Genomic DNA, 13195 nt, shown 5'->3' with positions numbered 1-13195 from the left:
AAAAACTGAAAGGCCCAAAAACCAACCAATCTACACCAACCACATGGTACAGTACTAACAGGAAAATTACATCTGTATTTTTCCAAATAATTGGCCGAAGACAAACCAACTTTGGATAAAGCTTTTGCCTATAAATCTAAACACATATTTATAGGGTACATCAATTCTGCCTAAATTAAATGTATTAAACGTATAGTTCTGAAATATATCCACATTAAATGGTTAGTTTAGTTGTTACCTATTACTAATTATTTCAAAGACTCTTAGATGACTTGCAGAGACACATTAATTGATTAATTAAAAAAAGTTCTTAAAAGAGCATGAATTGTGTTTGTCATCTTTAATGTTCGTGAAGATCAGCAAAACTCCCGAAAATCGGTGATCTACCCTTCCTCTATCCATCTAGTCTTCAAAACCAAAGATCACAGGAGGCCCCCAATCTGGGGGGTTTGTATGTTGATGTGAATAATGAATTAATGCATTACTTTTATCAGTTTATGGTCAGTAAACTTACAATATGTTAATTAGTCAGAAGATTCCTCTTGAGGGCATCACTGCTGCCACCCTCTGGCTCAGAAGTGAACTGCTTGTTAAAGAGGTAGAACTTTTTGTATAAGTAGGAACAACAAATCCCCTGGTAGAGGGAGCCATGGCCACCCCTGGTCATCCCCTACCTCCGCCTCTGTGTCGTTCCCTACCAGGTGATCCCAGGTGGACATAATTAACAAGCAGTTCCCCTCTAAACCAGAGGGGGGCAGCAGTTATATTCTCAAATGTAATGTCATAACTATTTTTACATCTTAATTGCTCATATATTAACAACAGACAGCAAAAATACAACACTTAATTACTCACATCAATATATTAGGGTTTATTATGGTAAATATAAAATTCATGCTCTTTCCAGACAGTGTTTTTGTATTTTATGGTACAGTAGAGGAAGTTGCGTGTCTCTGCAAGTCATTTTGGAGTCTTCTTTTTAATTAAACATATAAACATATATGGATTAGTATATCTGTATCAAAATATTATGCTGAAAAAGTATTGCTAAAAGTATAGCGGTTTTCAGAAATGCAGGTAAGAAACACCTACGTTTTTTTGATTAACTTGCATGCGCAAGAACATCCCACCTGCTCTACCACCATTGTGTGAAAGACTCTCAAACACACTCAACTCTATATTTCTTTCTTCTAGCGCATTCCTCTTCTTCGCATACACTTTTAGCCATTTTGAAAGTATGCAATGAGAGCTGGAGCCCCTCTGGAGCTAAGGTACCACAGTGAGAGATCAGAGAAACGTTCTGGGCAGACAGAGCACCAGAGCGGGGGAGAGGCAGCGGCTGGCCAACATCTACTACAAAACTAAAAATGGCTTGAAGACATTATTTTCTCTGTTTTCAGTTGCGATTGAAAAAAGCTGGTCTCCAATTCCCTTCTTTGACGTAGGTCATAGAAACATCTAGTGTCTGATTGGACTTCATAACGTTGATGTAAACAAAAGTTCAGATATGGCTTCCCCTATTTTGCTGGCATGGTGGCGATCTAAGTTCACTCAATTCACAGAAATCGGGCCATTCGTCTCAGTAAAACGGCAACCTTTGCCTCACAGTGTACCAGAACTGCCCCTCACATGGAAATCCTTTGCGCTAGCTTCGCTGTGTGAGCTGGAGAGAATTTACAGGAGTGTGAATATCAAGCTATGAGCGCAGAGAAAAAACATTTTAACCTTTGACATATGGGGCGCCTCATGGTATTCAATCTGCAGGTATAAAACATTCAAAATATGCATAGAGAGTAGTTTACGTCTGTGTGTTTTAGATAAAACAGCTATCATGATTATTTTTTATGTACATGCACTAATGGCAGAATTCTGACTTCTTACAATAGATAGGATAATCTCCCCCTAAGGCCAGATGCTGAAAGAAGATGATTAATATACCCTTCATTGAGAAAACATGGAGGTTTCATGTATTTTGTTTATAAGCAAGGGCTTTGAAAAAATGCAATTGGTCTTTATGTTGTGCTATGGGCAATTCAGAGTTGTTTACATTAGAGAAAAAAATTCTATAAAAAAAAAAATTGATAAGCTTCTTTTGCTACAGATTTTTTAAATGAAAATTCATAAAACATAAAAGGTCCAGGCAGGAAATTTCCAGGACCTTTTGCTTTTTTAATTGATTTCTTGTGCCTATCCACTTCTGACCGAAGGAATTGTACAACCAAAACATGATTAGCCTTCATTTTCTATTCACCCCCATGCTGAACAACACTCTGGAGTACTTTTTTGATATCTCAAATGCATCTGGAGATCTGGGAGGCTTCTTGCTGTCTGCTGACATTCAAATAATGGAGGTCTATGGTGCCCGAGGCAGAAAGGTCCATAAAAGTCCACAAAAAACGTGTCAATATTCCTCCATACTGCTCGTCCAATGTATTCCAAGTGTCCTGAGTGGGTAGCATCCAGAATTTACTTGAAACGAAGTCATTTAGAATGTTTTTAGAGCATAAACAGTAGTGTATAGGACTTCCTAAAAGCGAGTTCACGACGCTACGGAAACCGCGGCAGACCAAACCAGACGAAAGTGCGCATTCAGCTCGGCAAAGAACTCATGCTCTTCCTCAACACTGAAGTCCTCAGACATTTTTCTTTCGTTGTTTCTTTCTTTGCACAGGTAAACAGCACATTTCTTCTTCTACGCTTGCATTATTGGCAGAGCAGACGCTGAATGCGCACTTTCATCTGGTTTGGTCTGCCGCGGTTTCCGTAGACTCATGAACGCGCTTTTAGGAAATCCTATACACTACTGTTTATGCTCTAAAAACATTCTAAATGACTTCGTTTCGAGTAAATTATGGACGCTACCCACTCAGGACACTTGGAATACATTGGACGAGCAGTATGGAGGAATATTGACACGTTTTTTGTGGACTTTTATGGACCTTTCTGTCTCTGGCACCATAGACCTCCATTATTTGAATGTCAGCAGACAGCAAGAAGCCTCCCAGATCTCCAGATGCATTTGAGATATCAAAAAGTACTCCAGAGTGTTGTTCAGCATGGGGGTGAGTAGAAAATGAAGGCTAATCATGTTTTGGGTGTACTATTCCTTTAAGTGGATGTGGGTCCCTGCCTGGGCACCCCTATAAAAATTTACCAGCTAAATTACTGGCCCAGTAAACATCACCACCCCCATACCGGTAAGGATGAGCACTAAGACATGCACAAGACACCCCCAGGCCCTGATGTCAAGCTAATAAAGCAAATCCCTGCAGCTTAGTCTATGTTTGTTATGCAATATTCCTGAAAAAGTGCTAAATTCACCTAATTTCATTTTGACAGAAGATAACCCTATGATGCAACATTAGCATGAGTCGAAACTAACTTGAAACAGGGGTGGAAACAATAAAGCTTGATCACCTTATTCAGGGAGAGGAGTGCCAGCAGAGACACGATGCCGCTCAGATCCATCCTCTTCCTCTTCTCTGGGGAAACAAAAAAAAAAAAAAGATATTAATCATAAAACAAATACTTAAAATGAAATCCAGGTGTTCTATACCCCATAACGTGTTATGTAATATCTGGAGTTATTTTTAGTTGATTCAGAGGAACAGGTAAAAGTTTCAGCACTTTTGCAAATAGTTTGTCCCAGGAGCTCGCGAATAAAAGCTCTTCCTGAGCAGCTGTTGAGTTGATCCAGGACGTTTCTGCTCTGTCATATATGCTCTCCGTTCTTTTCAGTCAGTATTCTTCAGATAATTCATGTTATTAAATCCTAACGGGTCACGATTCTCATAAATCGAGATAATGTAAACATAAGAGAAAGAAACGGTCTTTACATAGACTTGCTTTAAATATGGAGAAGGCAGATCTCCCCCTTTTTTCTTCGGGATGTCAGGGTCACAGATTTAGCCTTTGCTTCCTCCGCTCCCCGCAGTTTCCTTCCTGCAGCTTTATGCCTGCTGAGCAAGTTTAACCAAGGTCCCAAATACAGCAAGCACCATCAGCAGTGGCTGGCATTGTTAATACAAACCATTATAGAAACGGTCTTAAATAGATCTTTTAATCTCATTCAGGTGGAGTTTGATTCTTTGATATCAACAAAAATAAAGAATCTAATTAACGATTTGCAGTTCTGGAAGAGCTAAGAATATACATTGGAACTGTTCATGCATCAATTTGTACTGTAAACCAATACTTTGAAAGCTGAGTATGGAGTTATTTTAACTCCATTATTGGTCCAAGAAAATAACACGTTTTGTTAGTGGAAATTGAAAAAAAAATCTAAAATAAAACTTTGTAGAAGTTCATAATTAAAACGTGATTGTTTGAAGAGAACCTTTGCTGTTTTCCTGTTTTTTTTTTACAGGTTTTTTATTTTAAAATTTTCTTATTTCAAATTTATTTTTTTCAGATGTACTTTTATGAATGTTGTTATTTTCAAACTGCATTGCTCAGATCAAATTTTCTTCATTTAAAGCAGGGATTTTCAGCATTTTCCAGGCCAACGACCCCCAAATTGATGTAAGATGGAGCGGGGACCCCCTAATTATAGATATTGCATGAAATTGTGTTATATCAAACTGATCCCTTAGTCACTCTATTACAGATGGAGTAATGAAACCAAAGTTATATCTCCCTGGGATTATTAAAGTATTTCTGATTGTGATTCCTGGTTGATGGGACAGGTGTTGTGAATGAAAAGGTGCCCCCCTTGAAAGAGCTCCTGTGTGTCGCTGAATGTGTGCATTGATTACTGGAAGACATCTTCTGCTTTCATTTATCTGTTTACTACAGTGTGTTGAATTCCTGTTAATGTGGATTTAAAGACATTTCAATTAGTGGAAAAAATTGCAGCGGGTTAAAAAATGTCTGATCAACCTAAACTTCCGTGACCCCTATGCAGTAACTCTGAGGACCCCATAGGGGTCGCGGACCCCCTGTTGAAGAACTCAGATTTAAAGCCTAATTACAAAATGCTCACTCTTGACCAATAAAAATACTATTGCTATTGTCAATGCAGACAAACAGAAACATGTCTTTGCTCCTTACTACAAAGGAATCCCCACCCCCAGACATAAAGAGAGTGTGATCTGAAAAACACAATTTGAGAAGAATTCAATTCGTAAAACTCAGTCTGAAAAAAAAGTTTTTTTTTTAAAGAAATGAAGTTATTTGACAAAAAAAATCTGACGTAAAAATTAAGTTTCAATCAAAAATGTTTTCTTTGATTTAATTTTTTAAAGTTTCAATTATTAACTTTTATTTCTTTTTCATTCCATTTGATAAATATGTTTAATGCATCCACAATAACGGGGGGAAAAAAATCGCCTCATAGTTTTAATTTTGAGTTAATTCATTTTATTTCATTTAGCTCTGATTCCCAACACAACGTCTCAAGGCACTTTACAGAACAAATCCCTTCAATCCTATAATGAGATTGTTTTAAATGAACATGATTTCTCATTTCTTTCAGTGCAAAATGAAGCCCATGTTGTTTCATGGTTTAAATATTAGGATATAATACTTAAACTTTTTTCTGTAAAGCTAATTAAACAGTTGCTATATAAGCGGCCTTATTCTTTATTTATTTATTATTTATTTTCATTTTGTACTTTACAACAAAACAGGATTCATGTACTGTACGGTTACTTTTTTCTGATATTGCCGCTGTGCTGGTTAAAAACGTTTATGCTCCATATCTGCAAACTGCTAAAAATCCATTCCACCTTAGAGGTAATCGCAAGACAGATTGGAAGAAACAATTGATTATCAAATGTCATTAATAATGCAATTGCACTCATCGTGATTCAGTATTTTGTCCGCCCTCATGCGCTATTGCTAGCTTTACATTTCGGCTGCAATTTGTGTATGGGAATAACGCTTCACTTGCATAATCGCTTCATCAAACAGGAAGATTTTCTATCAACTGCTCATTGGTTTCAACTCAACATGCTGGACCTGGATTTTATCAAAGTTGCTGTGCTTTTTGTTATTATGGAGAGCCAATCAGTGGCCCTATTGTTGCCATCATGGGGTCCATCCGATTATTCAGAAATGTTCACAGGTCAGGGAATCCCGGAGCTGTGGAGTAGTACTCTCTGACCAGAAATTAAAATTGTTATCCTTTTTTGAGGTTGGATTACTGGGACAACAGAGGTAAGGCAAGGAGGTGCTCTGGAGCTTAGATAGGAGCAGTGAGAGTTTAGAGCAAGAGACCAGGTGGAGGGAGCACCAGAGCTGGACAGAGGTAGCAGCAAGATGTGACCAGATCTGGTGCTATAAGAGGAGGATGAGTCTTCAACGGAAAATAGATTAGATTTGCCCTTGGTCCAACACAACTGAATCAAATTAGTGAATTGGCTCCTCAGTATGCAGTCGACTTCTCCAGAGTCCTCACAGTCATCTAATAACTTCACCCAGTTATGATAGACTAAGGAAACTTAAAAGTTGCAGTATACCAGCCCTTAGGAACTACATCTGTCCACCATTGTTTAAAGCACAAAATAGCAGACATGTCTTCCAAGAACTGTGTACCTCCCCTAAATCTGTTCCTGGTACCTGACCTTTCTGGCTTACTTTCATCCCTGGGTACAGGTGATGGGGCTAGGCAGGCTTGCATCTGCAAAAAGGCCGGTTTATAGGCCCTTTATGAGGTAATGTCAAAGAGATACAACATGGGGTCCCTTAGAGAAAAATACCTTAAATTTCATACACGTAAATAACGAGAAACCCATGTACCAAATGCAAAATTTACATATGTACCACATGTAAATCAAATTTAAAAAGATATATATGTTGATTTGGAATGTTTCATGCTAAGGAACATGTGTATCACATTGAAAAACCTTATTACCATTAGAAGGATGTGATTTACATTTGAGGCACATGTGTGTCACATCTGAAAAACATGCTATTCACACGTTTTATATGTGAAAATCATTTACCGCGTGAAATCAACATGTGGTACACATGTGTAATACATGTGAATAATCATAAAAGCATAATGTAAATCTGTCGATTTGGAACGTTTCATGTTAAGAACATGTGTATAACATTGAAAAACCTGATTACCATTAGAAGGATGTGATTTACATGTGAGGCACATGTGTATCACATCTGAAAAACATGTTATTCTCACATTTTATATGTGAAAATCATGTACCGCGCGAAATCAACATGTGGTACACATGTGTAATACATGTGAATAATCATAAAAGCATAATGTAAATCTGTCGATTTGGAACGTTTCATGTTAAGAACATGTGTATAACATTGAAAAACCTGATTACCATTAGAAGGATGTGATTTACATGTGAGGCACATGTGTATCACATCTGAAAAACATGTTATTCTCACATTTTATATGTGAAAATCATGTACCGCGCGAAATCAACATGTGGTACACATGTGTAATACATGTGAATAATCATAAAAGCATAATGTAAATCTGTCGATTTGGAACGTTTCATGTTAAGAACATGTGTATAACATTGAAAAACCTGATTACCATTAGAAGGATGTGATTTACATGTGAGGCACATGTGTATCACATCTGAAAAACATGTTATTCTCACATTTTATATGTGAAAATCATGTACCGCGCGAAATCAACATGTGGTACACATGTGTAATACATGTGAATAATTATAAAAGCATAATGTAAATCTGTCGATTTGGAACGTTTCATGTTAAGAACATGTGTATAACATTGAAAAACCTGATTACCATTAGAAGGATGTGATTTACATGTGAGGCACATGTGTATCACATCTGAAAAACATGTTATTCTCACATTTTATATGTGAAAATCATGTACCGCGCGAAATCAACATGTGGTACACATGTGTAATACATGTGAATAATCATAAAAGCATAATGTAAATCTGTCGATTTGGAACGTTTCATGTTAAGAACATGTGTATAACATTGAAAAACCTGATTACCATTAGAAGGATGTGATTTACATGTGAGGCACATGTGTATCACATCTGAAAAACATGTTATTCTCACATTTTATATGTGAAAATCATGTACCGCGCGAAATCAACATGTGGTACACATGTGTAATACATGTGAATACTCATAAAAGCATATGTAAATCTGTTGATTTGGAACGTTTCATGTTAAGAACATGTGTATAACATTGAAAAACCTGATTACCATTAGAAGGATGTGATTTACATGTGAGGCACATGTGTATCACATCTGAAAAACATGTTATTCTCACATTTTATATGTGAAAATCATGTACCGCGCGAAATCAACATGTGGTACACATGTGTAATACATGTGAATACTCATAAAAGCATATGTAAATCTGTTGATTTGGAACGTTTCATGTTAAGAACATGTGTATCACATTGAAAAACCTGATTACCATTAGAAGGGTGTGATTTACATTTGAGGCACATGTGTATCACATCTGAAAAACATGTTATTCTCACATTTTATATGTGAAAATCATGTACCACGCGAAATCAACATTTGGTACACATGTGTAATACATGTGAATACTCATAAAAGCATATGTAAATCTGTTGATTTGGAACGTTTCATGTTAAGAACATGTGTATCACATTGAAAAACCTGATTACCATTAGAAGGATGTGATACACATGTGAGGCACATGTGTATCGGGTCGGGTACCCGCGGGTACCCTGTCGGGGACCCGCGGGTACCCGACCTGTTGCAGGACTCTAGAACAGCAGAAGCAAGGAGAGTCGTTTCAGAGGAGATGGAGAAGGAGCTAGCAGACCATATGAAGCAGTTCACAGACCAGTTCATGGCCTTACACCAAAGAAATGCCGGGAACTGTCATTAGAATTGGCAATCAGAAACAACATTCCTACCCCCAGCAACTGGAGAGAGAAAGGTTTTGGAAGTGCAAGAAACAACGTAACTCAGTAGGTTGGCATAGGCCAATTTATCTTGTGTAGTTCAATACAGTACCATTTCCTTTTTAGGTAACGATTGGTTTAGGAATTTTATGGCACGCCACCATCTCTCCTGCCGTATAACCGAAGCAACATCTTTGGGAAGGGCTACGGTCTTTAATAGAACAACAGTTGGAGAGTTCTTCGACAATCTGGCTAAGGTGATGGACAGATAACAGAATTCAAGAATTCAATTTGAAAAAATTAATAACTATTTATGACAACTACATACAACAGTTAAGTGAAATAACCATGCTGGATATGTGTCTCCTAATGACATTCTACACTTACCCAAAAGTCAGAACGCCCGGAAACAAACAAACCGAAAGCGTGTGAAGACAAGAATCCTGACTGATACACCTAAAAAGCAGGCGATCAAAAGTGCCCATAAAGAGAGGCAAAATAAACAGAAAGGCAAAACAGAAAGATCCATAAAAGAGAAAGGAATGCTGAAGAGGAAACAAACCCAGAAGAAAATCGCAGTAGAAATCAGCTCTGAGGAGAGTGATGTTGCCATCCCATTTGAAGACACTTCTGAGCACGAGAGTTCCAGCGATGAAAGAAGTGAACCAGATGTCTCAGATCTGGTAGTTGGTGACTTTGTCATCGTAAAATTTGCATCCAAATGCAGAAGCCACCATTACATTGGCTTGGTTCACAGCCTTGCAGGCAACGAAGTGAGTACCAGATTTCTGAGAAGAATCCGAGGGATCACTGGCAGTTAGAAACCCACCTTTGCATTCAAGGAAAATGATGAGGCATCTTTCCCACAGAGTGATGTGTTGAAGAAGCTACCTCAACCGCAAAAGGTTGGAGGGACTGCAAGGAGGGAGCAACAGTTCATGTTCCTCTGCAACCTTGACAGTTGGAATATTGAATAGTTCTTTTGGTTAAATGGTTTTGAAACTAACTGGTGGTTTGTTCTCAGAAGTTCAATACTTTTCAAACTGTTAGCACAATATGCTCATGTTTACATTTTAAAACCTAGAGGGTCAGTTTACCCCAAGATGGCTCAATTTACCCACTTACTTGGTTCAACTTACCCCTAACTTGGGGCAAGTTGAGCCACAGGAGCACTTTTTTTTGAGAAGTCATTATTTTGGGCAGCTTTGTTAGAGATGTATTCTGATAATTTAATTTGATAGGAGACATCCTAAAATAAAATAATATGTTTTTATTCTATTTCTGTGACATTTTTCCTTAGGTCCAGAACAACATAAGTAAAAAATGGCTCATCTTACCCCACTCTCCCCTACTGGAGTTGAGGGGAGTGAGGGGGGATGGCATCCCCCCCATACCATCTCCTGGAACATTGTATTACTGAATGTGTAAAATTTTTACTATATATTAACAGTAATGGCAATAATATTGCCCTTTCAACATTCGGTGGGCTTACAAATAGGCTGAGCAAAATAAATTAATTGAAAGAAGTGGCCTACCATGACTATGGAGCTGATTCCAGTGGGAAATTTGTCCTCTGCATTTGTCCCTAACTATGTAGGGGCAGTGATAGCCATGCCAGTCCAGGGACTGACTGCAGTTTCCCAAAAAAAAAAAGAAAATCCGACCATCCCCTTTCTCTTATTTTACAACTAAACTATTGAAAATAAGCGTATCTGTTCTTAAAAATAATCATATTAATAGATTGGTAAAGTGTATCACTCATCTGATCAACACTAGCAAACATTTTTTTTCAAAAGTTTCAAGAACAATGACTTACTTATATATTACTTATATAAGTATTTGGGACCTTACTTATATATTTTCTTTTTTGCAGCGAAAGAAGCAGATATGTAAAATTCCGCTAATAACTGAATTTAATTTGACCTCTTTTTAAAGGTCATACTTATTTTTTTTCCGTCTTTGAATTGTGTGAAACCTCCTGCTTTTTCTATTCAATCCAGTACTGCAAAAGTTGTCCCTTTCAATGATATATCTAGCCAAAAAGTTTGTTTTGAGATTGATACACAAAGCAGGGGCTGATTCTCTCTGATTGTCAGTCTCCTTTACAAAGAATTTACCAGCACAATCAGAGTTTCACTTGGTAAGACTAAATAAATAAATAAATAAATAAATAAATAAATAAAAATAATAAAATAATGACATGGACAATATTCTCAAAAGAAATAGAGCTCACTAATAAAGGCCACCAATGACATTATCCCTCTGTTTAACCTAGAAATAAGGATTTTAGTTGTATGAATATTACTAAAAAAACACAGATTTTCTTTTTAATAGATGTTTTATTCATTGATTTTAATTCTTAGTATAAACACGGATATATTTTAATGGAAAATGTATTTTCACAATGTTAAAAAGCTGTTCTTTGAATCTGATTTAAAAAGTGTGAGATTTACAACACAGAGGCTGCATCATAAATCGCTCAAAAATTATTTTTCAACAATTGAGAAAGCTTCCTGGAGAGGTGGCGAAACGTCTTCAAATCTTGAAAACCAAGTCCAGTGGATATTTTTTGATTTTTTACGGAATGACTATGACCTGGATGACTGAGAACCTTCATCAGCATATTTTTCAACAACCTTTGGACTATACTGGATAAGAGCTGCACTTAGTATATTGATTTTTCCCCTTTTCTGTATAAATATGTTTAGAGGAATTAGCAAGCTTTTCTTCCAATGATAGATCTACCTTAAAATCAGTATACAGAAATAAAATACAAATGAACATGGAAGGTGGAAAATAACATTTACTGATGTCAAAAAAATTCTAGTTACATAAAGGGGAAAGAAAATAAGAAATAAAGAAAAAAAATCTCTTTGGAACTTAATAATAATAATTAAAAAAACAAGTTCTAATGAGCAATAGATGATAAACAAAACTTCAACCTTACCAAAATAGAGGGCACCACTGGCATGAAATTAATAAAGCAAACCAGTAAAGAACTTCATAGCAACTCTGAAGCACGGAGGAAGACATATCATTCTTTCGTGTAGCAGGAACTGTCGTCAGCTCATTGGCAACATGAGTAGAAAATGGACAGTAGATCCACAGAGAACGGGCTCAAATTAAGAAAATAGTCCTAGTCAAAGCCCAGATTATGATTTAATCAATATACCGGTATCTTGTAATAGGTTGTACAAGTTATGAACCCCTCAAACATCTCATCTAACTTACTCCAAACAAAAAGTATCAGGTATTTTTTATATTTTTTGTGTGATTAAGGACATTTTTCATTAACAAATAAGTATTTAATGGGGTGTCTCATGTTTTTTACTCACCACAGTGCACCTCATTCCTTGTGCAATAAGCAAACCCAATATACTTACTATAGTATGGAGTGAAGTATGTTCCATTATTGTTGCAAGTGAGAATGTTTTCTTAGTGGAATTTTGAAAAAAAAATAAAAACAAATAAATATAACGTAAACCCCAAATTAAACTTTGAAAAATGTTTTTTTTTTTTTTACATAAAACCTGAGATTATCCTTGCTGTTTAATTTAATGTTTGTTTGTCTATTCAACTTTATTTGTAATATTTTGTTCTTTCAAATTTTCTTTTTTCTCCATTAATGATTTTCTTTTAGTTTTTACAGTTTTTAATTTTTTCAATTCAATTGTTTTTTTGTATTGGGCTTGAAGGGAAGAGAATGTGATCTGTAAAAAGCATTTTGAAACAGCTAGTTGGCAAAAAATCAGAAAAACTGAAATTTGAAAGAAAAATTTGAATAAATAAATAAATAAAGTGCCTTTTTTTTGTTTTTTCCCCACATTTTCAATTATGAAATGCATTTTTGCTTGCAATGGTAATGTAACAAAATTCATAAAGTGGTATCTTTTTTTTTTAGTTTAATATTTAAAGACTTCTGAAGACACTGCGGTTGTTTTTAGGGTCTAAAGAGTTACACACTTCTCCATCAGAGGTAGTCATTAAAACTACATCGATGCTGGAAACCCCTCATTCCCACTGGGTTTGGCATGTGGACAGCTTTTACTTGTTAAGCGTGACAAACCACACTACATTCCCACATAGAAAACCTTCCTCTTCCCACTTTTTACACTTTTTTTATTTCAGCACAAGATAAAAAAAAAAAAACATGACCTTTTCTATTTAGAACCTTACCTTTACAGAAGTTGAAGGAAAAGGTTTTGTTTTTGAAGAGTAATCCTTTATTTAGAGAGCTGTCCTCTGTCTTTAAGGGAAAAAGGAAGGGTTTCTTTGCTTATTTCCTCAGAGGTTGTTGTCCAGGGTGTGTTGAGCAGCGGAGGTTGAGGCGACACTGAGCTGAACTGAGCTGATTAAAA

General features: G+C 36.3%; 1 protein-coding gene across 1 annotated transcript in view; it reads right to left on the bottom strand.

The window, feature by feature from the left end:
• Positions 1 to 13195, bottom strand: part of calcrlb (calcitonin receptor-like b) — a 28537-nt gene extending 15342 nt beyond the window's left edge. The window contains exons 1-2 of the mRNA XM_038282160.1: positions 13014 to 13195; positions 3418 to 3482 (exon numbers count right to left, since the gene is read on the bottom strand). Coding sequence (XP_038138088.1) covers positions 3418 to 3468 — 51 coding nt within the window. The 5' untranslated portion in view covers positions 3469 to 3482; positions 13014 to 13195. The remainder of the gene's footprint in view (positions 1 to 3417; positions 3483 to 13013) is intronic.

The sequence above is a fragment of the Cyprinodon tularosa genome, unplaced genomic scaffold (genome assembly GCF_016077235.1).
Source record: "Cyprinodon tularosa strain WSP-4 unplaced genomic scaffold, ASM1607723v1 ctg18, whole genome shotgun sequence".
In the NCBI taxonomy this organism is placed as follows: domain Eukaryota; kingdom Metazoa; phylum Chordata; class Actinopteri; order Cyprinodontiformes; family Cyprinodontidae; genus Cyprinodon; species Cyprinodon tularosa.
The sequence above is the reverse complement of the archived record's forward strand: the minus strand, read 5'-3'. Positions and strand labels throughout refer to the sequence as shown.